Raw genomic sequence first — 25,384 nt, 5'->3', positions numbered from 1 at the left:
CAAAAAAATGTCATTGTATTAGATACTATAGATTATCATACTTATCAATCCAACGCGAATCTTTGTGAGTCGCGGTCGGCCAACGGCACCACATTGTAGTTCAAACGCTGTACATAATAGTCGTCCTCAAGCTCGTGCGCTCGAGGTTTTCGTTGCACCTGGCCTAACAGGATTGGCCGGAGCCCTTTCTTGAAGTTGTAGAAGCAAACGCAGCCGGCCAGGAGAGCACTCGTCGAGAAGACCACCCCTACGCAGAGATAGAAAACCATCTCATCCTTCAGTAGAGTATCAGCAAGTAATGAGTGCCCGTAGAGAACGAGGAGTCTGCTGATCAGGTATGCGATATTTGCGGCATGGAGAAGCTGTGAGATGGGGCGTTAGCGCGTGCCAGTCCTTTCGAGGTTGAGCGACCTACCAAAACAAACGCCATTCCAATGCGACGCTCATGCCTGACAAAATATACTGCAATAGCCACGTGTACAAGAGTAGCCGGGATGATTGAGATCGTCAATGAGAACTCGGGCTCCTGGAAATGGACGTCGATGAAATCGTAGAAGATTATGAACGCGAAAACGAAGTAGGGTGTAAACTTGAGAAGCACGAGGTATATCTGTGCTTGTGTGAGTATGGTCAGGCAAAGAAGATGACGCAAGTCTTACCTGGTAGACAGCGTATTTTGTTTGTATCTTCTTGTCAGGGCTGACATGCTGGTATAAAGCCCAAGAGAACTCACGGTATAGGCCCCTCGCTAACAGGCACATAATGGCACTGCTGACACATGTGACCACGGTACAGACCATCAAGCCAGGTGAGATCTTCTTCCAGAAAGGCCAATCAACATCTGCGAATGGAGTGCCGTACATGTCGTGATTAACGAGAATCCTAGATACTGCATGTCTAGTCTCGCCATATTGAAGAACCGTCGAGATTGAAAGGCATGTGTTGGCGGCGCATTGAACGAACACCTGAATGTGGTTCTTGATCCGGTATGCGTCAAGTGTCAAGATGATCTGGAAGAGACATCCCAATGAATTGACACACAAGGTCAGAGGGATGACATAAGATATCGGAACCTGGTATGCGACCGAGTTTACCCAATTCAAGTACGTGACAAGAATGACTCTAGGTCTAGTTAGACAGTTCATCTAGCGAGTGAGTTATGCGGGGAAATACGAACGTCTGTATCGTAATATTCGTAATCGCCTGAACTGTCGTAGTGCCAAAGAAAAACCATTCCAGTCTCGTCTCCGGCCGCCACGATACCATCGTTGTTGCGTCTCCCCGATCGAGCTGCCCACGCGCCCAAAGAGGTAATGGAAACGAGTGTGATGTGAATCAGCCACACCGGGGCAGGGTACAAGCGGTGGGTATGTGTGCGACGGGAGAATCTTTTTAGCAGTCTCGAAGGATCATGATAACGCGTGGACAGAAGCAAAAACCTTCTAGTTCCATGGATAGTCTGGCATTTTCCGGGCTTGGGTCCGCTAGGAAGGGCTAAATACGGGAAAGGAGCTTCCGCACTACGCCGCATTCAGCCGAACGTCGACCATTGCAGCTGACATTGACGCTACGCCATCCCAGACTTCTCACGGCGAGCAGTCCCGGAACCTTGATGGACGACATGATTGAGTGGTCTATGAAATTACTATCACGATACGAGGTTGGTGCTGTGGGAGGTGTGGGGGGATTTGGGCTAGTCGCTTTTTCTGTTAGCGTGACAGCCTTCATGCAGGCTGTCTTCCGAGGTCTCGTCTCATCAACCCGGCCTTGCGACACTTGAGGTTCAGGACAAAATCACAGCGATATCTCGCTTTCAGTGTTGAGAAGACACCAGCTATCGCGATGTTCATCCACCCAATACGCCTTTGCTCTGTTATGATGATTGAAAGTTCTGTTCTAGACATGCCCCACGCACGACGCGCAAACCGTGGGTCTTTTCGCCACCAGGGGCACAAAGCTTGCCGAGAGCTGTTCGAGAGAATCTATGAACCGTGAAATCTCGAAGGCCAGACGCATTCCAAGGTTTGCTTTTGAGACACTTGTCGAACTCAGGGAGCGGCTGAAAGATCAAGCGACCTCTACACCAAGGGAGTTTAAATCATCTATAATCACGCTCTCATACCTCGTTCCATCATCTTTTCTCCCGCTACCCACAACGCGATATGAGCACCCAAAACTCTCACCTGCAGCTCCACTGGCAAAGGTCTATACCACGCCTTCCTGAGGAAGAACACTTGATTCATCCCCCTCTTCATCTTTCGAGTCCTCGAGATTGTCTTGTGGCCCAATACACGCTTCATCCCGTCTGTGGTGAACTACAAACCGCCCATGCCTTGTGCTGCAATGGCGAGCCACACCCTTGTAGTACCCCGGACACTTTTCACGCTCCCAACGGTTACTATATTGCTTGCTCCCTAAACATTCCTGGATTTGGAGTGTACAACTGGAACTCCGGAGTCTGCTATCCACACCCACTAGCTCGCGATGTTCCCAAGCAACCTCAAGCGCCGCAAGAACCAGCACAGCACCATGGCCATGCAGCAGATACGAACACATTAAAACGGAAATGCGAAGACGCAGAGTACCCAGGTGCTACCGGACCAAAGTTGCCCAGAATCGATGAGTATGCAGCGACTGCCGAACGAGTACGCAGCGAAGAAGTCTATGGGGTCGGTTCCAACGAGGATGCTATGTTCTTGGAAGAAAATCCGGTGCTGAAACGAAATAGGGCGGGTCCAGTACTGTCCGATCCAGCTCTGCACAAGATTAACAGGACTGCAGCTCCTGTGGTTTACCCGGGCTTTGCGCCCCTGCCTGTAAACAACGCGCCACATGCAGCAGCGATTGTCGATCAAGAATCTAGAAGGTATTCCCATGAAGCTCATGAGGGCCGAACCGAGACAACAACCGCGGCATTTGACGATGCACCCAGTGCTAGCGAAAATGTAGCTTCTATCTCGGGAGGAGATGAAGGCTACGATAGCGGAAGCGGGAATGAAGTGTCACACCACCGGGGATATCAAGATTTGAGAACGTTACATTTTTGGAGTGAAGCAGACTGGAAAGATTCATGGTGTGAGACTGGATGTGGTCAAGGCATTGAACTATTGCACTTTGGACCTGACTTTCCTGTTACCGAGTATGTATTCAAATGCCCAAGTCCTCGTGAGTGAAGCAGTACTAATTGCCTTTTCAAATTTAGTGAAGTCATCCGATATATCGCGGCGACAGCTTCCGTGGACGACAAGATGATCAGCAGCATCTTCGTGATACGCTGTGATAATACCAGCATGCTCACCGAACGCGGCATTCTCGCCATCACTCGCGGATTTCGTGCACTCGAGGACATAGTCCTTTACGATGCACGGTTGCTCACCAACACTTCGATACTTCACTTGTTGAAGCGATCCTCCAACCTCCGTCGCATCCGCATGGCGCGCGAGTCTGAACGTCCAAATCCACTCGTCTGTCGAGTCAGGATTCTCGAACGCAAGCTTTTGAACCAGGAAAACCGTTGGCCCCATTCATTTATGCCTTTGCTCTCACGGTTGGACGAAAGCCCTAGCTATCCGCCTGCTATTGCATTTGCACTCAGTCTCACGAATCCAAGATTTCACATCGAAAGATCACCGATGAATGAACATCGGGTCAGCCCAGCATGGGAAGCTGAACACAAGTTGAATCAGCGAAACACTCATCAGTTCTTCAAGAGGAAGCCGTACTATTATTCTTGGATAAGTGGCCTTAGGTCATACCATAGGAACGACGTTGGCGATCCAAGGAAGCCGGCCTGGGATTGCGTAGAGATCCATATATAGCGCTAGGTGTACATTGTATGCTGTTGTTGTATTCGGCGAAGCCACACACATTGTATGTCACAAACCTAAGAGGTGTTGTCGCGACAAATACTGCAACTAACATCTGTTGCGTTCATGATTTGCGTGATAAAAGAGATTGAGTTCCCGGGGTTTCATGCTGGGCGTGCTGCGCCAGCATGCACGAGTCGGATCGTCCGCGACGTGTTTCAGCCTGGTCGCTATCTAGATACACCAAAATCGCTGGACATGCCCAAGTAGAGCTTATGACGCCACAACAATTGTTCCATGATCTATGGATCGTTTACACTGATAACTGAAATCGTTATTGCAACTACAAGGGACGATTAGACGTAGCGTGAACTCAGTTCATACCTAGGTATCTTGAGGCAGAGGGCAAGTGGTGGCTCTGCAGCCGTCAAAGCTGACCCCGGTCGCAACGCATTGTCACTCATCGAAATCTGGAACACATCGTAAACCTCAGGAAGACCACAAGGTTGCGGCAGCATTTTTGAGACAAGAGTCGAATATATACGCTAGCAGTGCGCACTTCTGCTCTCGCTCATTTCCTAAAATTCAACTCTCGCAAATCGAAAATGGATCCACCACCGCACACCTTGCATCCGCAGATGCGCGTTGGCCCTGAGAGCCCATACATTCCACAGCCTCTGCGGGTCCTACCAGCCCTACCCCTACCTCCAATATGGACGCTGCTCCCTAGCCAGCAAGTCGCGGTCCCGCAATATGTCCCGGTTCCGTATCCTGTGCCAGTCCCTTATCACATCCCAGAATCCTACTACTCAGCGGTACGTTAGACTCATATGCCATTTTAAAGGCGCGTGCTCACTCATATGCAGGTTCCGTACCAAGTACAACATCATCTTCCAGGCCAACCAACCTTGAAGCGGAAGAATTCGTTTCCCGAATCATTTGATTCTCATCAGCCCTACAAACAACCTAGAATTGAAGCGCCGATAGAAGGCTATGCCTACGAAGCGGAAGCAGGAAGAGTAAGCGGTGAAGACAGGCACCCAGAGGAGAATGAAGCAGGCGTTCCGGTACCCGAAATCCTGGCTGCAGAAGTACACGACAGCGGCAATGATGATAACCACGAAATCAATCCCCCAGTGCTCCCCGCGTTGGCACATCAGCCCGTCCAGGATGAACCAATTTTATCGGATGTTGATGAAGCATACGACAGCGAAAGCAGTGCTGGCGTCGCATCGCTCATTGATGAGGAGGACTCTTCCGATGACGAAGGACCCCCAAGAGCTCCACTCAGTCCAAATCTCGCGCAAAATGTTTGGGTGAAGTACAGGCAGAGAAAGTATCCATTCGAGAAAGAAATCGCGTTCATGGACGAGGAGTGGTGGGCTTACCATTGGTGCGAGAAACGGCCCAGTATCCAAAAGCAATGTGTGTTCTTCGGACCCAATTTCGAGGCGACAGAGTAAGTTGCCAGACCGCTCTGCATCAAATCCCTTTGAGTAACACCAGTCGCAGATCTCACATGAAGGACCTCGCCGTACTCTTGGGTGGATCTGTGTTGACGATGTTTGTCTTCAACGCCAAATCTCTATTTGATTCAGGCGTCTCAGCACTGGCCAGATTCAACCCCAAACTCGAAGAGCTTTCACTTTTGAACCCGTCCTTTGTTTCCGACAAAGGTCTAGCCCATGTTGTCAACCACTGCCCGAACATTCGCAAGATTACGTTCGCATGGTCTGAGGATGGCAATCCAGCAGGGAATAGCTGGATCACTCTTCGTAGTCCTGGGCTTCTTCAAGCGTTTCGAGACGAGAAAAATGCCAGGAGGCTACGATACTTGCACATTTCGAATGCTGTATTCGATCACAAGGGCGCCAAGTTACTCTCAAAGATAAGACCGAAATTACACATCTTGGGTTGCTTGCGCACTTGGGATTGGCAGAGTCAGGAAGTACAGACAGTGCAAGCTATCTCGAACGGAGGGTTGGCATACGGCTGGAAGTGTGGGAAGAGACTAGATGCTATGGATTTCTGGAATGAGGCAAGCACTGAGGATCTGGCTGATGGCCGTGAGATAGAGGATGACGACATGAAGGCCGACGAATTGGTGCAGTATAAGAGAGAGTGCATGGAGCAGGGTGTAAAGTACGTGCCGATGTACTAGGAAAATGCCATTCGATGTCACAGTAGGACGTCAGTAGACTTCCCAGATGAAAACAGACTTCTTCAGTTGTCAAGAAGTGGTGTGGATATACATGTAGTTGCATTCCAAAAGTCGCGCGAAGAACGAACATACCTCTATACATACAAATATTATGCCATCTAATTAGCTGCGCCGTCGCGGCTTCGGTTGAGAAGTTCCAGCATTCTACGCCGTAACATCACCGCTCTTCGCTCGCTTCGCGTCCCTTTCCTCGCCAGCATTTGCCTCGGCCCGTCTTTTACCCTCGTCCTTCCTTGCAGTATCCTTCTCTTCCCGCGCAACACGCCGCGCCTCCTTGTCCTGCTTCTCCTTTTCTTTCCGAAGAGCCTTGCTCTCGAACTCGTGCCAGTCACCCTCCAGCTCCTTCAGCGCGTCGGCACGTTTTGGTGGCGGGGCTTCGCTCGTGAAGAAAGGATGCTCGAGCACGTCGGCGGCGGTGGGTCGCGCATTGGGATCGAACAGGAACATTGCCTGGAGAAGCTCAAAAGCCATAGGACTAACACGGTCCTTGTACTTCTCCTCAAAAGTCGACTGTTTTCGCTCGGTTGGCCGTAGCAGTTCAAACCACTGCATGTCGACAATGCCAGGCCAATCCTGCACAGTGGGCGTGCCGAGTATGTTGTAAATTTTGTCCAGCTGATTGATCTCGCCGCCATCGCCAGGGAAGATAGCGTGCCGGGTAAAGATCTCGACCAGTACGCAGGCAGCCGACCAGATGTCGACTGCTGGCCCATACTGTGTTTCTCCCAGCAACAGCTCCGGTGATCGATACCAGATGGTAATGACCCGGTTGGTGTAGTCGAGCTTACTGCTTTTCGCGTAGAAACGTGCAAGACCGAAATCTGCCAGTTTCAATTGTCCGGTATTGGATACAAGGATGTTCGCAGCCTTAATGTCTCGATGTAAAACGCCGCGGCGGTGGAGGTAATCCAGGCCTTCAAAGAGCTGTTTGGCCAGGTCCTTCTTGTGTGCTTGTTCGAGCTTGAAGGTCGGGTGGTTCAAAAGACCGGTAAGATCGTGGGAAAGGTATTCGAAAACCATATAGCAGTCGTTCTTCTCAACCATGACTTCTCGGAGATTAACGATGTTGGCGTGATTAAGAGATTGCAGAAGTTTGACCTCACGGATGGCCGTAACGGGGAACTGGTAGTTGTTAGCGTTATGTCACTGCCTAGCACTGGGTGTTCTTACGCCATCGCGTTCGCCCTCCATACGAATCTTCTTGAGAGCTACCATATCCTTCGTATAGACATGGACTCCCTTGAAGACCTTTCCGTAGGTGCCGGATCCAACCACCGATTCGTTACCGGGCTTCCGGTAATATACAGACTCTGAAGCTGCATGTTCAGGGACCAGCGTAGGCCGAGGTTTCATGCGCTTCCTCATAACGATCTTAGTCTTGGGTATATGAGGGGGTGGTGACTTTCGCACTGGTCGTGTGTCAGGCCGTGGGTCGAATCGTCTATCGTCAGGTCGTCGGGGTGGGTATGGTTCTCTACGATCTCTCGGATCGCGCATATCTCTGGGATCGCGGTCACGGGTATCGCGCGGGTCTCGTGCATCTCTCGGATCTCGCATATCTCTGTCTCGTGGGTCTCGGAAATCTCGCTCTTTGCCGCGATAGTAGGGCTCACGCGTGTCTCGTAGATCTCGAGTGTCTCTATCGCGAGGGTCTCGATAGGCAGGTTTTCGATCGTAGTAGTTGTCATATCGACGATCTCGTTCCCTGTTGTCTCGGTCGCGGCCACTGTCGTAACCTCTGTCCCTCGCGTCCCGATCCCGATCGCTTCGTGCTTCTGAGTGACGCGGGGAAGCTTCACGTGCCGCTGCCGCTGCCGCTGCCGCCTTTGCTTTGGGGTCAAGAAGAGACTCTTTGGAAGCAGGCGCAGGCTTCTCAGGCTCTTCCACTCCAGGCTTTGCTTTGCTCGCTGGTGGCACAGGATTCTTGGTCTTCAACGAAAAGCCAAATCCTGACTTGGGTGCTGTCGGTGCCTTTGAAGGTGCCATCCTCTTGTCCTCTTTGGAACCCTCGTCTTCTACACGCAGATCTTTGGATGGGCGGAAGGGGTTGTCATCAGCATCCACAGATGCAGAGTCGGCAGGTACTTGCGACGCGACAGCGGGCTGTGGGCGTGGCGCTTCAGTGGCTGGGCGGCCGCCTCGAGTGCCTGACGCTGGCGTCCATGACAAGTTGGAGAATTGGGTAGGCGCGCCACGCCCTCGTCCGCCTGGACCGCCAAACGGTGCGTTTGCGCCAGGACCTGACATTCGGCGGTCGGGGCCGTTGAAGTTGTTGCCGCGGTAGCCGCCATGTCCTCCGCGATGGGGGCTGTTCTGGAAGCCAGGTTGTGGGTACGGTTGGTTTGGGTAGTAACCTGGAGATTGGTTCTGATGGTAAGGAGATTGATTTGGGGTATAGCCATGTGTGGGAGACCTGATGATGTCAGCATGTGGATGACCGAAGGCCGATGGGATGGAAACTAACCCTTGATTAGGATACGGTGGACCATTCCAACCGCCTCGACCGCCGCCATGATATGGCGATTGATTTTGGGGGGAATATTGATTTTGGGCAGGGTACGGTGGTGATTGCTGGAAGCCACCACGTCCCTGGTAGTGATACGCTCCCCTCATCTTGCCGTGGTCTTCCCGACTTTTGGATGTGTCAGAGTTGTAACCTGATCCCGGCGCGGGCGAGCCTCGACGTGAGGCGACCCTGTCTGTTCCTTTATCCAGGCGTTGACGCGGCCTCGATGTAAGAGAGGGCGAGCGGGATGGACGGCGTCGAATGGGCGGGCGGGGCGAACGACTTCTGCGCGGTGATAGTCTGGCTCGGTGGGTATGGGGCGGCGAATTCCTGCGAACTGGGCCTGGAGATCGCCTCCGGGGCGGACGAGAGGGAGATCGAGCACGTCTGGAATCTCGACTGCGACTCCTTGCCCTGTCGCGAGTAGTATAGGGCTTGTAGGACCGTTCACCGCGGTTGTCGAAGGGTGAAATAGGTCTTCGATCAGTTCTCCTAGGCGACAGTCTCCGAGGCGGTGTTCCACGCCTAGATCTCCTGTCGAGTGAAACTGATCTTTTCCGTGCACGATGAGCCACAGGTCTGTAGTGTGTATCGGCAGAGGGCGACCGGCGGCGAGTCGAGGTGGACGGGAAATACGTGTCGGGCGTGGTTCGTCGAGGTGGTCGATCGCGGTCTGAACGCTGAGCTCGTGGGGAGTATGCCCTCGCAGCAGGCCGGTCCGGCGAAAGTGCACGTCGTGGCCTCGATGCAGAGCGTATTGGGCTGCGACTGCCCTGCCGTTTCACGCGCTTGGAGGAGCCTCGTGGAGATGGAGAACGCGGGTGGTGGCGTTTCGACGATGGAGTTGTGTCGCGATGGTGGTGGTGATGCCGATGCGAGTGGGCAACCCTGTCTGCGCTGGCTTCCCTCTTCGAAGCTCGATGGCGGTCCTCCCCAGAGATGCTGCGACTGCGCCGACGCGCGCGCTCTCTGCTCAAACTTCTTTCGCGTGAACGTCCCCGTGCGTGTCTGGCCGATGAATGCGTGTGGGTGTCGTGTGCGCGGTGTCTGGGAGAATCTCTGGCAGCTCGTGGCACTGGTGACGATGTTCTGCCCTCGTTGTTCCTCTCCCGTGACCGGTCCCTAGATCGCTCTCTGTCCCTACTAGACGAGTCCTCTGGTCTCCACTGGTCTATATCCTGAGCCCGTCGCAGGGCAGCCATAGAGGCAGGAAGGGCATCAGAAGGCGCAAGGTTGCAGCATCAAGAGGTCCGCGGGTCAAAGTGCCACGGCCTAACCGAACAACAAGAAAGTCCGGCACCCTGCTCTCAGCCTTACGAAGCAGTAGTAATGAAAGCGAGAAACAACAAGAGAATCGGCTGCGACTGTAACACACTCCTCAATGCGCTGCCGTTGATGCGCTTTCGATGTTGCTGTCGTGGCCGCAGACGCTGCGCATGCAGCGCCTTCTCGCTCGTCGGTCTTTCGCCTGCCGCTATCGACAACGCCAAGCCCCGTGACAAGTCGCCCTCATCGAGTGTGCATGGAAACCCCTCCCTGGCGCCCAAGACTCCAGCCTGCTCCCAGATTTCATCTCGGTTTGTCCCTTCCGCATCTTCAGATTTTGGAGATCATGTTGCAGTCCACCAGGTGTGCCATATGGCTTCACGACATCTACATAACGCATGCGAAGCAAGACCCCACCACCCTACTAAAGACAACCCCTGACGACCGAAGCTGTGGAGAAGTAATCCTCAATATCAGGCCATGGCAACTCGGGCACGGCGATATTTTCAAACACCAATAAGTCGAGATATCCCGTTATCGGGGGTTGGGCCGATCCAGAAAGGTGATGCGATACTTTTGTAGTTATGTTGAGCTCGCCGCGATCATCTTGACGTTGGGCTTCTCACGTTACCACGATCGGCATGCGAAAGCTCGCGCTCCGCAAGGGAGGAAAGATGGTGTACTTCCCATGTTGGGGGCGCAGTCGATACACCCGATAGCCTAGAGCTGCCAGACCTGGATGCAAGGTATGGCACGGCGCCAGACAGAAGAGCCACAATATGTGAACCAGGCTCACTTGCCGTCCTGGAACGGTCACCAAAGACGAGCAGCCATATGAATCTGGACATACTCTCGACAGCGCCCGGAGCATGTCGCAATTGAGCGGCAGTCGTATGGCGATTGTAGCCCTGGCCGGGGCTGAGAACTGGGAGTTGTAACGATAAGTAGAGGAGACACTGCCTTTGCCCAACGCAGGGTAGCCACAGTATATGTTAAGAATAGTGCACGATGCGTGATTAGTACGCGACTGCGCGAGGGCGGTAGAACGATGCCCAAGCAAGGCCGTGGTAACTTGGTGACCCTTTGCCCTTCTCTGTCATCGCCAGTAGATGACCAATCCTCCCTCGATGCACATCGCATCATCATGTAATGCCACGCTATGATATGCGCAGTGGGTCGAGCAGGGAGATGGGCGGCGCTGAAGCGGAAGCGCCGTTTGCTGTTCTGCTCAGGTGAAGCTGCGGGGACCGAAGGAAAGCCCTCGGGCCCCGTCACGGCGGTCTGTCACCCGTTCGCATCATCGCTAGAAATCGTGAATGTCGAGCCGAGCGCTGGTGGTATGGTCGATGCCATGCGTGGTCGGGGCGGCGTGTGTTGATGATGAAGCGTCGGGTAGCGAAGGGTCGTGGTAGTGTCGCAGCTCTCCTGCTGGTCGGCTGCCCGCTTGTCACGTGTCCACCTGGTCAGAGCGCGACGAGGTGTGGCGTCATTGCTAGGTTAGAACGCTAATCCGCATTCGACGGCGCAGGAATAAGTTATTCCCTTGTAGTCATACTGACCGGGCTCCGAACTATTCTCCTGCGGAAAGCATGCGCCAGGCCAAACATGTTTCCCTGGGCATTGTGTCATCCTCTCATCTCTAGTTTGCTGCTTCCTCAGTCTGAAAAGTCCCTTCCCCACTAAAAAAGTCCCGACGAATTCCCCGCGATTATGGACGCCGACACCCCCAAGCCCAAATCCGCGGTTCCCTCCCACATGATGAACGGCGGATCACCCCTCAGGCTCACCACCGAGGCGCGCGACAGGAAAGAGCGCGAGCACCTCTTCAATGCTATAGAGACTTCCAACCGAGGGCGCCAGCCAGTAAACTTTGACGGGCCGACTAGCTATTTCCCCACGAAGGCTTCGGTCGCGAACATGCACACTGACAACCGACATGTCATGGCGAACGGCCAGGTAGACGCCGAAGACCCTTACGAGGGCGCCGTTGCCCAAACACCACTTGCGACCAGTCGCGCCCATAGCCCATACACACAGCATCCCACCATCGACTTCGATGGGCTTAGCTGGCCCAGCAAGGGCACGCGGGAGAGGAAGGAGGCGACCGAGGAGGAGAAGGAAGCCAATCTGAAGAAGCTGTCTGGTGCTGTCCGAACGATGCTTGAGTGTCTGGGCGAAGACCCAGACCGCGAGGGACTGTTGGACACACCCGAGCGCTATGCTAAGGCCTTACTCTTCTTCACCAAGGGCTATGAAGAGAACTTGCGCGACATCGTCAACGGTGCTGTCTTCCACGAGGACCACGATGAGCTCGTCATTGTGAGAGATATCGAGATCTTCTCCCTCTGCGAGCACCATCTGGTCCCCTTTATGGGCAAGGTAAGTCCTTTGTCCTGTTGTATCTGTCCTAAGGAATGTTTACTGACCTCTCTGTAGATGCATATCGGCTACATTCCGAACCGTCGCGTCATCGGCCTCTCCAAACTGGCTCGCATCGCTGAGATGTTTGCTCGTCGCTTACAGGTCCAAGAACGTCTCACCAAACAAGTGGCGCTCGCCCTTTCCGAGATGCTTCAACCACAAGGTGTCGCCGTAGTGGTCGAATCAAGTCACTTGTGCATGGTCATGCGCGGCGTGCAGAAGACAGGTGCTACAACAACTACAAGCTGCATGCTCGGATGTATGCGATCAAGGGACAAGACGCGCCAGGAATTCCTGAATCTCATCAACAGGCGGTAGACATGATATTGGATCAGAGATGCTTCGGCGCATAGTTGGGGTGCCAGGCGGCCTTACTCGTCGCATCATGTGCTATCGTTGCACGACTTTCTGCATTGGCGTTATATGGGACCGGCGTTTGGATGAGAAGTTCATCACTTCCATTAGGTGGGCGGGCTATTGTGTTGCATCACTAGACGCATAGGCCTTTCAACAGGCGTTTTCTTTACTCTTCTACATGTGTATGATGTACGATTCTCTGCGTCGATGTACGCAAACGACCCCCGCGATCCATTTTCGATATAGCATGCATCTGTACTCGTACAGCAACGAGAATAGTCACTGCCGTTCAATTCATCGTCCGTAAATCGCATGCTTAACTCCGAACGCCGCGAGCTCCCATAACCTCGTTTACTAATCAAACGGATCTTCGCGCGCCTTGATGTTCGTCCGTTTTCACGGTATCGGCATCGCAGCGAGATCACCTTCCGCTCCGGAATACCACCGAGGTTGATTCGCGCCCAGCCAGCGATAACTCCGTCCTCATCCTGGCGATAAGTCCATCATCATGGCGATGTTGACGTTGGAAATGCATACCCACACCTCGTATAAGGTAAAGCCGAACAGGTCTGTAGACTACATTGAGATAGAAACATACAAAGTGGGTAACCTTACGTCAACGTAGGTTCCAGGGTGTTCATCGTTTTCAGAGGTTGACGTGCCCAGGAAGTCTCAGTTTGACGGGACGCCTTAGGCATGGACAGAATATAAGAGTAGACATCATGGGCGAATCAACTCTAGCCCGCCAAGTCAAGCAACTTCAGTCTCGTCACACGTTTCCCCTCTTCTCCGTCAGCGTTCAATACACAACTAGCATACACCATGACATCACCAAGAGGTTTTGAACCGTGCTGCCTCAAATCATTCGACTGGGACGGTACACCAAGCGGCCACGAGGCGACAATCGCGAACAACCCAACCTACGTTACCGGCTCCAACCCCAACGCAGCCGTCCTCATCGCCCACGATGCCTTGGGCTGGAGATTCGGAAACACTCGTCTACTAGCCGATCACTTTGCCAAAGAGGTTTGTTTATGCTCATCTTAGCGATATGCTACATATCTTCTGTCCTCGTGATATAGTGCTAACGAAAATGCTACGCACTCTAGGCAAACGTCACAGTGTACATCCCCGACTTCTTCGGCGGAGAGGTACTTGATGTAGGTCTGCTCAAAGCAGGCAAATTCGACAAACTGGACGTCGAAGGTTTCAAAAAGCGCAACAGTCGCGAGGTCCGCGAACCAGAAATCTTTGCATGCGCCAAAGAGCTCCGCGCCAACGGCTTCAAGAAGATTGGCGCAGTGGGCTACTGCTGGGGCGGCTGGGCCATTCTCCGTCTCGCGACTGAGAAGTTGGTCGATTGTGTCATCTGCGCTCATCCGTCTTTGCTTACTGAAGCGGACTTTGATGGCGTCGATGTGCCGATCATGTTCTTGCAGCCGGAACATGATAGTATGTTCCCCGAGGAAATGAGGTTGTACGCGTTCAAGAAGCTAGTCTTGGAGAAGAAGAACCAAGCGGTTGAGTGGGTACATTTCCCAGATGCTCACCATGGCTGTTTTACCAAGGGCGACGAGGAAGTTCCGGGAGAAAGGGAGGCTATGATCAAGGCCAAGGACAGGGCGGTGACGTGGTGGAAGGAGTGGCTTGTTTGAGTTTACCTTATGAAGACTTCGACATCTCAGTCCTACCTCATACAACAAAGGAATTGAACAGGTGCTCTGCAGTCTACATCAGTAAAGAACGAAATGCCAAAGCATTTCATACTTCTAGGTTGTTGACTGCTGACAGGCGTTAAATCTTTTGATCGAATGGGTTGGTCTAGCTAGCTGTCTACCACTTACAATCTGCCACTTTACATGTAATCATCCAGATCCATGCCATCAGAATCGAAATCTTTATCCCAAGATTCTATGTCTTCGTACCCAAGATCGCCATATCCAAAGTCTTCAACCGCAAATCCACCACCGGAGTCGACCAGATGCCCACCAAGATAGACATACCTCCACCCGCGACCCGTCTGTGCAGCAACGATCTGCGCCGCCATACTATCCCCCACGCTCTTACCACTCACGATCGCCATTTTTGGCCTAGCTTTTGAAATCTTCTTAACGCTTTTGATGTCGAGGTCTTGGTCCCATAATTCCAAATGCCGCAGTTTCTTGGCAAGTGTCAGATCCGCCAGCACATCCTCCAGACCGCGACATTTGACTTTCCCAGGTGTCCTGTCATCACCGGATATAGCTATACGCTCAATGCCGGGGCAGTTCTTGACGATGGAGGTTATTGCGTTCTCCGTGAGGGTATGCGTGTCGCAGAAATCGATATCCTTGAGATGTGGGACGGCGCGTGTGAGGTTGGCAATAGCTGCGTCGGAGACGCGCCCGTACTCGCAACCAATCGTGTGCAGGGATTTGCGAAATCGGGGAGGGGCGGTTGCAATAGCTCTGATATGCTTACTAAATGATACTGTTAGCACATCGGGTGTCAGTTCGGAAGATCTGGCAGAGCTTACTCAGTAACGCAGAATTCATCAGTGAAATGTATACTTTGGATGCTAGTACGCTTAACGTCAGGCCATAGCATTCCCCAGTCTTCCTTCGAACGAAAGTACAGCGTCTTTGAGAATGGGATTTCAGCGGGGTGGTACGGTTCGTACACTGGCACAGACCGACGCGTCGGACAGGTGTAACCATCATGGAAGTATGTCTCCTCCTCAGGGTCGTAATCTAGAGTATCATCACTGTCGTCTGATGCCCAGGCTCTGCTGTCGTCGTCGTCGTCGTCTTCGTCTTCATCATCGTCACTCCCCGCTTCACTCTTGTCGGAATTGTCTCCTTCTGGTATGTCAGACGTGTTGGCACCGGCCTGGACGGATCTCGAGGGCTCTTTGCGCGAAAAGCTGAGGCTCCACGGATGGATTGTAAAGTCTTCATCTACTTTTGGCAACCGATATCCCATATCCTCAAGAGTACTTTCTTCCCCCTCTTTTAAACACTTGCCTCCAAGCCAATTGAACGACCATACATCACCGCATGCCATAGTGATTCCGGTGGAGATGAGGAGATTACGCCATTTCTTGGAGATACCTTTGATCAGCGACTCATCCGTTCCCTGGTCATAAAGATAAATGACTTCGAGGTTTGTGCGTGATTCGACTATGGCTGGCTGGTTGAGAAACCCAGCGAACTTTCCAGTTACAAGTCCAGTCGCGATTTCGGGTCCGGTGACCTTTATTATGGAGATCGAAGGGCAGTTCTGAAGAATATGAACGATGCCTTTATCGGTGACTTCTAATGCTCTGTGTAAAAGGACTTCTCTGAGTTGCGGATTGCGCGATGTAATAACCTTGACATCGGCGTTGGTTAAGTCCCAGCCACTGCAATCCATCTGCAGCACCTCGAGCGACCTGGTATACTGCTTCAAAGCTTGGATATGTTTCCTGTGAACATGATGGGTATCTGTACTGATTTACAATACATCTAGTGTTCTTACCGTTCCACGTAAAACTGCGGACCAAATTCGACGCATCGAACGCCAGCAGTAAGCTTCTTTGCATCAAACGCAGCTTCGGAATCATAGAATACGCGTTCTGATTCCGCGTAGTCAGCGCGCTGGTACGTTGGTGTGGATGACGCCATGACGCATTCAGAAAAATTGGAAGATAGACCAGAGTGAAATCAGATGGGGTTGTCATATATGATAAGTGCACGGGCCATCTAAACCCCTGGGATCAAACGTCACAGAGCGACATTTCGCTTTCCGCAATCCATGGATGATCTGTAACTCACTAAATCTTATTGATCCGTACGTCTGGCTACTAATAGTATCGGATAAGAACAAGATCACGTCTCATCTACATCTGACGGAAGACCGGATAGACGTCGCCGACCTCCATAGGAACAATGCCAAATGAGACATATGAGTCGATGTTCTCAGGCTCTAGCGCGACAAAAGCTAGTCCTGCGTTCTTTTGTGCACTACTTACGAAGAAGCTGCCAGCAGGCAGCGTGACATCTTGAACAAGTGTTTCCGTAGTAACAGTGTTCAAGATGGCGCCTTCATAGTATGACGAGCCGAGGCTAGAAGAGGTAATGTTGTATGCTTCGACCTCTCCATGGAAAACCTCGGGCATAGTTTCGATCTCCAGTCCTGACACCCTGAGACGCTCGGCAAGGTCAGCCCACGCGCGGGGGATTATGTACCCTTCGGGCCGAGCGCGAGTCATGTTGGCAGTTGCGGGCGTGGTGCTGGAAAATTCGATTGGGAGTTGAACAACCTCGCCGGTCCGACGATCGACCATAGTATAGGTGCGGTTCGAGTAGGTTGTGAAGTCTGTGATGACGATCTCCTCTTTGCTCTCGACAACCTCTGCAATAGCACCCTCGATTGTCTTCTTCACGTCCGCAGCTTCATCTCGAGCAGTCTCGAGCACACCGAGGATCATCTGCAAGCCAGCGACGGTTCGGCGTTTGAACTCCTGGCTTGCGATGGCGATACCTCGCGTCTCAAAGAGAAACGTAACGCATTGTGTGAGTCCCATGGCGTTGCGGCCGATCTTTGCATCAGTTCCCGCCTCGTCCAAGCGTGGAGTCGGGTTCGTCCGCGAGGCCGTCACGTATGGCTCTCCGCGCAGACCTCGGGAGAGGAGAGACGCGTTGATTGCGGGCGCAAAGACGGTCTCGGCGAGCGTGCGAATGGATGGATGGATGTTGAGGTTCTTTGCTGCGCTGTACATCCCATCGGCCGCGTTGCTGTAGTTGCCAGAGTATCGCGTCCCAGCCCCATACTCATGCATGTCAATAGCGATGTGTGGTGAAAAGTTGCTGAACCATTGCTTGATGTCGCGGGTCTGCTGTCGAGCAAGCTTGGTGTGGTCGCGGTTTGGGTCGAAGTTTGTAGCCAAGGTGCGCTGGAAGTAGGCATTCCCGTCTGGATTGTAACGCGGCAGCACAATAATGTCCATCTTCTCAAGGAAGCTGGCGGGCCACGTCGGGTCGGCATCCATCGCACCAAGAAGAGCCAGAGTGGCTTCGTCGCCAGCGGGTTCGTTCCCGTGAACTGATCCTTGAATCCATACTCGCAATTTACCAGAGGTAGTGTACCCAGAGGATGCGTTCGATGCGGAGGTAGAGAGGTAGGCGTACGGGAAAGTCTTGCCTTCTTCGCTCAGGAAGTCGGCCACGTCGTAGGTCATCCATGAAGGATTCTTCGCTGCAAGCTTGCTGATGAATTCCTCTGTTAAGTGTTAGGCTACCCGCTCTATGATGAAATGTCTCTCTCATTATTCACGTACCTAATGTGTATTGCGATGTCGCGCCTTCAGTTCCCTCTGACCAACCCGGATCAAACGAGGCGTTTGGCAGGAACGCGGGACTCAGAAGGGTCACATCTGGCGCTGGGAAAGCCGTTTGCTCCACAAGCTGCGAGTCAAGGTTTACATTGACATGGTTCTCGCCGTATTGAGACTGCGCAAGCGCAGACGCTGCGAAGAGCGCAATTGAAGCTGTACGCATCTTCGTCCGGTCTCAGCTGAGGCTGTCAAATGCGCGCACAGCACCAATTTGTGCATCACCACTCTTTTTGTATGGCTCTCCCCCATCTTTGGGTGATAGCGCTACGTCAGTCAAGACGCTTTTTCGCTGGTTGGAGTACTTTGCCAAGGAGAATTGACCTTGGCTGCAGTTGCTCCTGCCGTTTCTGGTGTCGTTTTCCTCGGAGATAGGCGTGTAGTGCGCCGTTATCGCATAAGAACGGCATTTCTGCGGCTCTTGATGGAGCACGGTGGTGCTTCTCATGGGCTTCGCGTTGGTGATGAGGGCTTGGAAGGTGGCTGGAGAGGTGTGACACGCGAAGGGCGCCGACTGCTCGGAATGGTTCCGACACGAGCTTGCATTCGATCGGACGCGTCGCGGAACATGCCGCACGTCAGTGGCACCTGCAGGCGTGGGAAGAAGACAGTCTTTTACCTCGCTCGAATCTCACATACATTCTGTGACTTTGGTTACACACAACTGTCACTGCAATTCTCGGTGCAGCGCACCCAACTACCAGGTGACTGCTTAGCCAACATCCCTGCCGCGACAATAGGCTCCGAGGCTCCAATTGGATTCAGGCTTCCCATCAATCGTATTGAAAAAGACTGTCACTACGTTTGGGGAAACGGTTGAATACCTGCCTCCTGGTCCGGAAGTCTACTTTGCGCTGGAGTAATCTCAATTCTCAATCCGAGACTACCTAGATAATGTAGACTGCAAGGCATCTGTTCATTCTTTTCCCTGTTTGCGGTGCTATATCTCTGATGAGTGTTTCGCTTCAATCATGTTCCGGCACCGTGTGACACCATGCCATCTCCCCAGCTTCCCCGCATCATGGGACAATAGCCCGAAATGCCGATGCAGGTCCATGCAACCCGCAAGAATTACCTTCCACAGGCGACCAAGTCTGGATACCATCAACCAGCCAGAATTCATGGGACACGAAGTGGTCACACGGTTCAGGAATGGACACTAAGAAGATTTCATCCGCGTCTTTGATCGCCGGCTCTCATTGTGTGGTAGCCGGCATGTATTTAATTGGAGCATAGCCTTTCTTTTAGAGCTCAGCCAAGAATCATGAGACTTTTCTCTTCGTTACTCGCGTGCTGCGTCACGTTTTCTTCACTCTCTTCCGCGATCTCCATCATTTCGACTAAGAACTGGAACGTCACGAATGATGTGGAGGGTTCAGTCCGTCTGAATGGCCTTGCTTTCCAACAACACGCCTTGACCACCTTTGGTGACTACCAATATGTCGCATTCTACAAGACAGCTTCCGGATACGGCAAACATCATGTCAACCTCGGTCGGCGCAAAATCAACCCTTCTTTGGGTGATTGGCAGTACTTTGCGTTCACAGACTATGTGCAAACAACTCTCGATGAACACAACACTATCAGCATGGGCATTAGCGGCGACGGCAAGATTCATCTGAGCTTCGATCATCACGACGTACCACTCAACTATCGTGCGAGCAACACAGGCATCGCTAAAACAATCCCCGAACAGTGGACAGCCAGCGCCTTTGGAGCGGTCCAACACAGTCTGCCTGGCTCAACCGGACCATGGACGCCGCTCACATACCCTCGGTTCGAACGCCTCGACAACGGCGATCTTCTGATGGAATTCCGTATTGGTCAGTCTGGCGCCGGTGACTCGTACATACATCGATACTCTGCAACATCTGGGCAGTGGAGCGCGGTCGGCAAATACCTCCAAGGTCAAGACAATAATGCATATATCAACGGCATCAGCAACCAGGGTGGAAAGCTCTTCGTCTCGTGGACGGTGAGGGAGACACCTACTCCCTCGACGAACCACGACTTCTACTTCGCCTTGTCGGAGGATGATGGTAAGAGTTGGAAGCAGACCAATGGTCAAACTGTAGCAAAGCCGATAATGCCATCTACGCCTGGGATCAAGGTGTATTCGATCCCACAAAACAGCCAGATCATCAACCAAGAAGCCCAATGCGCTGACCAAAGAGGTCGGTTTCATGCTCTCATGCGCGACAACTCGACAGGCACAGCGCAATTCTACCACTATCTCCGGACTCCAGAAGGCAAGTTTTCCAAGACCGCCATCAAGACGCCCGGTCTCTCAACGCCCCCATATCTTGCCTATAGAGGTAAAATCGCTGCCGCAGGCGATAATGTTTTCGCGATCCTACCAGATCAGCCGAAGATGACCGTACAAATATGGGCCGCGACAGCGGCCGGAGCATACGATGACTGGAAGAAGTTGGCCGAGGTACCAAACGCTGCTGGTGAGCCGTTGGTGGACGAAGAGAGGCTGGATAAATTCAACGTCTTGAGTCTTTTCATCAGGCAAGGTGGGCCTTTCGGCACACGAAAAGTACAAGTGTGGGATTTTGCGCTCGCGCTTTGAAGAACAGAGTGCGCTTTTGACTCAAACTGGGGCTTGGTCTTCGTTCAAGCGGGTCGCCATGGCATATACCAATACATTAGTTCCAACAACACCAGCATTAGGACAAGAACTTGAGGCTCAAGTGGCCTTATTCCCGCACATTCTGTCTTGGCGCACTGACGCTCCTCATTTACTGCTGCTGACAGAACAAGATCGGAGCATGGAATGTTTCTCGGGAAGATTTCGCATCGCGCTAGCACGTCCGTTGACGCAATTGCACATCGGTCCCATCAATCCTAACCCAACGCTTAAAAGTAAACCTGGGCAACCGAGAACGCACGTTTACCCCAGGCCTGAATCTAGCTAGGTGCGGCGTAGCCTTTGAGTGGTTTTGCGGAGAAGGTACGTACTTGGAAGCTCCGATATGCCCAATTCCCTCGATGCCGGCTCAACCTCATCATGCACCCACCGGCTACAGTACACGGATACGAAAATGCTGGTACCCATGGGGTGATAAGCGGAGTAAGATGGAGGAAGACATGCGGGGCACGTCCACATCTGGTTTTGTCATCACAGGCGATGCGAAAATTTGCCCTCTAGTCCCGGATGCATCCCGTCCTTCGAGAAGCATAAAGCTGGCGGTATATCTCTAATTGATCGGCATCGGACCGGAAATCATCTCACCATGCCTTCCCATCTCTCTGTACTCGCAGCCATCGGTGGCCTGCTCACGTTTGGACATGCCCAGAATTCGTCAGCCCCTTCGGCCTCAAGCACATCGACGTACTCGCAACCCAATGTACCGACTGGGGTCCCGATTTCAGGCGACTACGATGAGCCGCTTCGACCTCAAGTGCATTTCAGCCCGCCTGCTGGGTTCATGAATGATCCAAACGGCATGTACGTCTCGGACGGGGTGTATCATTTGTATTATCAGTACAACCCGACCGAGAACATTGCAGGAAACCAACACTGGGGCCACGCGACTAGTAAAGACCTGTACACATGGACAAATCAGCCCATCGCCATCTTCCCCGGTGGTCCAACCGAGGGCGTTTTCTCCGGATCTGCCGTCATCGATCACAACAACACCAGCGGCTTCTTCCCGAATCAGACCAACGGCGTAGTTGCGATCTACACCATCAATGTTCCCGAGAACCAGACCCAGCACATTGCCTACTCCCACGACAACGGATACTCTTTCACCAAGTACGAGAATAACCCCGTCATCGTTCCCGGTGGAACCAACCCCACTCAATTCCGTGACCCGAAAGTCATCTGGTACGAGCCTGCTGAGAGCTGGGTCATGGTCGTGGCTTACCCCATCGACTTCAAGATCGGCATCTTCACAAGCCCTAACTTGATCGACTGGACTCCCACCAGCAACTTCTCCAGCTACGGTATCACCGGTCTGCAGTACGAGTGCCCGAACATGGTTGAGATGCGTGTGCAGAACTCCACTAGCGACGAGTCCAAGTATGTTATGTTGATTTCCATCAACCCTGGAGCTCCTCTCGGCGGATCTATCACGGAGTACTTCGTCGGTAACTTCAACGGCACGCATTTCGAAGCTGATGACGCCCGAACACGCCTCACGGATTTCGCCAAGGACAACTACGCCGGTCAGTTCTTCTACGGTGTTCCCGCCGACGAAGATCAGATTACGCTTAACTGGGCGAGCAACTGGCAGTACACCAACGTCGTTCCCACTGCTGGTGAGGAAGTCGGCGATGGCTTCCGTAGCGTCATGACTGTACCCAGAGGCCATTACCTCAAAGATCTGCCCCGCCAGGGTCTGTCTTTGATTTCGTACCCCTCCAACATCATGTCAATTGTCGAAGAGGAGCTCGCTTCCACTGAAATCACCAGTAACGGCACTGCCTTCGTAGATTACTCCACCGTCGAGTCGGGCGCACTTTACTTTGAAGTCAATGTCACTGGACTCACTGGCGGTCCTTCGCTCGCGGGATCTATTAGCTTCACCTTCCAGTCTTCGGTTTCCGGCGAGTCGATCTCAGGTGGAACCTTCCTCTCATCTGGCGATGTTTGGCTGGACCGCGGAAAGACTGAGGCTTTCCAGAGCCCTTACTTCAACGACAAGTTCACTGCCACCGGTCTTTACGACGATAGACAGGGCTCATGGAAGATCTCGGGTATCATCGACAGGAGCATTATTGAGGTCTTTCTGAACGAAGGCGAGCTTGGTGCGACCGCAGTCTTCTTCCCTACGCAACCGCTCGACACGATGATGCTGAGGGTGGCGGGCTTGAACGAAACAGTAACCGCCAGTGTTGGTGTGTGGTCTTTGAAGGCTGCTTGGTTAAACCAGGCCGATGCCAATGGCACAGTTTCCGGTAACACGACCGAGGGTAGCAGCGCAATGCTAGGCTCTGCAAAGCTCTTCTAAGCATGTAGTTTAAAACAGTAGTATGTGTGCAATATTAATGCCCAAGGCAGACTTACATCCCCAATAATCACTTAGCCCTTCTACGTGACGTCTCTACTATACCAAGGTCTATCCGACCTGCCCTTTTGAACACTACAACCGTGAAAATATTAGATCATCTGGTTTACTACGGGTGCTACTTACTCCGCAGGCCGATAGATGCTCCACTCCGCAACTCGTGATCCGGTGGCAAGGGTGACATGGTGGGGACGAGCCCCTTAGCGTCCGCCTCCACACCCGAACCTTAATGGCGGATACAACACCCAATATCGTTAAATGCATCCTATTACTGTCGCATGGCTTCGGCATATGTCCCACTGCCGTCATCGCGAGGCAAAGCATATGCTAATGCGGAAGAACTCTACGCCGAAATCTTCCGCTGCCACTGCAATCGTAAAGTTCGTCGACGGAGTAACTCCGGCGGTAATCCGGTTCGTTGGAACTCTACCAAGCGCCGGCGCAACCTTGATTCTTTGGACATCCTCATTCGCGGATGGGTCTTAGTCTTAATGTGGGTGTTGTGAGTGGCTCGTCGTCCAAGGCTTCGCCGCAAGGAAACGGTCGAGCGCCGAGGTAGCACCACTACATCGTGTATAGACTACCCCGCTTCCAGCATTATCCAAGAGCCAAGTGGAAGTTAGTGAGAAGATGGTGTGTGCGGGCGCGTTACCTGAATGAGGCGCCGAGATTGAGTTGACTGCTATATTTAAATAAGAGAGCGACGATGAGAGTATGTAGTGAACATCAACCGCTCCGCCCAATACTACATTACAATGCGTACATCGACCTTCATCAGAGCGGCCGTCGTGCTAGCCAGCAGTTACTCGGTTGATGCCGATGTCACCACGACGATTGACCCTAAATCAAACTGGGGTACTTGGGAGGGCTGGGGGACGTCGTTGGCATGGTGGGCCCAGCAGTTCGGGAACCGAGACGATCTCGCGGATATCTTCTTTACGCTGAAGCAGACCAAATTCAATGGCGAGACTCTTCCGGGTCTTGGCTTCAACATCGTACGTTACAACGCCGGTGCCTGTAGCTGGAACACCATCGATGGTGAGAAGATGGTAGTGTCTCCAAACGTGAAAAGGTCGAGGCAGATGGAAGGCTACTGGTTGGACTGGAAGAGCAGCGACCCGGCCTCTTCAAGCTGGAATTGGTATGATAACTACCTGCTCGGTGTGCCACGGGGCTATATACTGATCACCGTCTGTGTTCTAGGACGGTTGATGTCAACCAGCGAGCAGCACTCCAGAAAGCAATCGCACGTGGAGCAGACAGAACAGAGTTGTTCTCAAACGCACCGATGTGGTGGTAGGTACAACTCATGGACAAAGTGTGTGTGAGGTATTGACTTGTTCAGGATGACCAAGAACCACAATCCATCGGGAGCCGCGGACGGAAGCGAGAACATCCAGTCGTGGAACTTGGAGCAGCATGCAGTATATATGGCGACAGTCGCAAAACATTTCAAGGATAATTGGGGAGTCGAATTCGAAACTGTCGACCCTTTCAACGAGCCGAGTGCGAACTGGTGGAAGGCCGACGGCACCCAAGAAGGATGCCATGTTGATGTGTCCACCCAAGCCAAGATCGTCGGTTATCTCGACACGCAACTCTCAAATCGTGGGCTCTCAACAAAGATCGCCGCCTCAGATGAGTCGTACTACGATCAAGCTGCCACCACGTTGAAGACAATCGGCAGCAGCGCACTCGGCAAGATCAACCGGATAAACGTCCATGGATACCAATACGGAAGCGGCGACCGCGCTGGTGTTCGCACACTGGCTACACAGGCCGGAAAAGCTCTCTGGAACAGCGAATACGGTGATGGCGTGGCTTCTGGCGAGAACCTCGCCAAGTACCTCTTCCAGGATCTTCGCCAGCTGAAGCCTACGGCATGGGAGTACTGGCAAGTCCTCGACCAGGGAGGCTGGGGTCTTATCGACGCGGACAATGATGCGAAAACACTGGGTAAATCGACACAAAAGTACTACGTGCTTGCGCAGTTCGCCCGGCACATGCGCCCGGGTATGAAAATCCTCGATGGTGGCCGAGACAACGTCGTCGCTGCCTACGATGCTAGCAAGTCGTTGTTGGTCATCGTGGCCGTGAATTGGGACGCTGCACAGTATATCAACTTTGAGCTGTCGGGGTTCTCGGGGCGTCCTTCATCCGGCGCAACTGTCTCGAGGTGGAGCACCCAGATCGGGAGCGGCGATCGTTACGTGCAACATCTCGATACCACGATCAGTGGCACAAAGTTCTGGTCGAAGTTCGAGAAGAACATGGTGCAGACTTTCGAAGTAACAGGGATCAAGTTGTAGAGCATAGCGCATACGATAGTGTGCTAATACAGAACTGTTCCGTTGATGAGGTGAAGCGTTCGTTCGCGACGTTAGGTGTAGGTCCACATCGTGTTATGTTATCCAATTCTTTGCTTTCTTCTGACCCATA

At 52.7% G+C, this 25,384-nt stretch overlaps 9 protein-coding genes across 9 annotated transcripts; 5 read left to right on the top strand and 4 right to left on the bottom strand.

Annotated features, from left to right (window-relative positions):
- Positions 1-44: 44 nt before the first annotated feature.
- J4E92_001179 (uncharacterized protein) lies at positions 45-863 on the bottom strand (the record flags this gene model as incomplete). Its single annotated transcript, XM_051492593.1, has 3 exons — positions 45-362; positions 416-610; positions 660-863. 3 exons carry the CDS (start codon positions 861-863, stop codon positions 45-47), a joined length of 717 nt encoding a protein of 238 aa, XP_051358105.1.
- A 5,308-nt stretch (positions 864-6,171) lies between these two features.
- On the bottom strand, positions 6,172-8,540 carry J4E92_001178 (uncharacterized protein; the record flags this gene model as incomplete). Its single annotated transcript, XM_051492592.1, has 4 exons — positions 6,172-7,149; positions 7,198-7,436; positions 7,722-8,381; positions 8,492-8,540. 4 exons carry the CDS (start codon positions 8,538-8,540, stop codon positions 6,172-6,174), a joined length of 1,926 nt encoding a protein of 641 aa, XP_051358104.1.
- A 2,969-nt stretch (positions 8,541-11,509) lies between these two features.
- On the top strand, positions 11,510-12,538 carry GCH1 (GTP cyclohydrolase 1; the record flags this gene model as incomplete). The annotated part of the gene is made up of 2 exons (XM_051492591.1): positions 11,510-12,178; positions 12,236-12,538. The coding sequence occupies 2 exons, from the start codon at positions 11,510-11,512 to the stop codon at positions 12,536-12,538; spliced, it is 972 nt and encodes a 323-aa protein (XP_051358103.1).
- An 861-nt stretch (positions 12,539-13,399) lies between these two features.
- Positions 13,400-14,232, top strand: J4E92_001176 (uncharacterized protein; the record flags this gene model as incomplete). Its single annotated transcript, XM_051492590.1, has 2 exons — positions 13,400-13,603; positions 13,687-14,232. The coding sequence occupies 2 exons, from the start codon at positions 13,400-13,402 to the stop codon at positions 14,230-14,232; spliced, it is 750 nt and encodes a 249-aa protein (XP_051358102.1).
- Positions 14,233-14,432: 200 nt separating this feature from the next.
- Positions 14,433-16,218, bottom strand: J4E92_001175 (uncharacterized protein; the record flags this gene model as incomplete). The annotated part of the gene is made up of 3 exons (XM_051492589.1): positions 14,433-15,036; positions 15,093-16,019; positions 16,073-16,218. The coding sequence occupies 3 exons, from the start codon at positions 16,216-16,218 to the stop codon at positions 14,433-14,435; spliced, it is 1,677 nt and encodes a 558-aa protein (XP_051358101.1).
- A 215-nt stretch (positions 16,219-16,433) lies between these two features.
- On the bottom strand, positions 16,434-18,093 carry J4E92_001174 (uncharacterized protein; the record flags this gene model as incomplete). The annotated part of the gene is made up of 2 exons (XM_051492588.1): positions 16,434-17,815; positions 17,874-18,093. 2 exons carry the CDS (start codon positions 18,091-18,093, stop codon positions 16,434-16,436), a joined length of 1,602 nt encoding a protein of 533 aa, XP_051358100.1.
- Positions 18,094-19,191: 1,098 nt separating this feature from the next.
- J4E92_001173 (uncharacterized protein) lies at positions 19,192-20,502 on the top strand (the record flags this gene model as incomplete). The annotated part of the gene is made up of 1 exon (XM_051492587.1): positions 19,192-20,502. One exon carries the CDS (start codon positions 19,192-19,194, stop codon positions 20,500-20,502), a length of 1,311 nt encoding a protein of 436 aa, XP_051358099.1.
- Positions 20,503-21,166: 664 nt separating this feature from the next.
- J4E92_001172 (uncharacterized protein) lies at positions 21,167-22,888 on the top strand (the record flags this gene model as incomplete). The annotated part of the gene is made up of 1 exon (XM_051492586.1): positions 21,167-22,888. The coding sequence occupies one exon, from the start codon at positions 21,167-21,169 to the stop codon at positions 22,886-22,888; it is 1,722 nt and encodes a 573-aa protein (XP_051358098.1).
- An 812-nt stretch (positions 22,889-23,700) lies between these two features.
- J4E92_001171 (uncharacterized protein) lies at positions 23,701-25,254 on the top strand (the record flags this gene model as incomplete). Its single annotated transcript, XM_051492585.1, has 3 exons — positions 23,701-24,086; positions 24,149-24,241; positions 24,291-25,254. 3 exons carry the CDS (start codon positions 23,701-23,703, stop codon positions 25,252-25,254), a joined length of 1,443 nt encoding a protein of 480 aa, XP_051358097.1.
- Between the last annotated feature and the right edge of the window lie 130 nt (positions 25,255-25,384).

The sequence above is a fragment of the Alternaria infectoria genome (genome assembly GCF_024043175.1).
Source record: "Alternaria infectoria strain BMP 0036 chromosome Unknown scaffold_1, whole genome shotgun sequence".
Taxonomy (NCBI): domain Eukaryota; kingdom Fungi; phylum Ascomycota; class Dothideomycetes; order Pleosporales; family Pleosporaceae; genus Alternaria; species Alternaria infectoria.
This window is presented reverse-complemented; position numbering and strand designations above follow the sequence as displayed.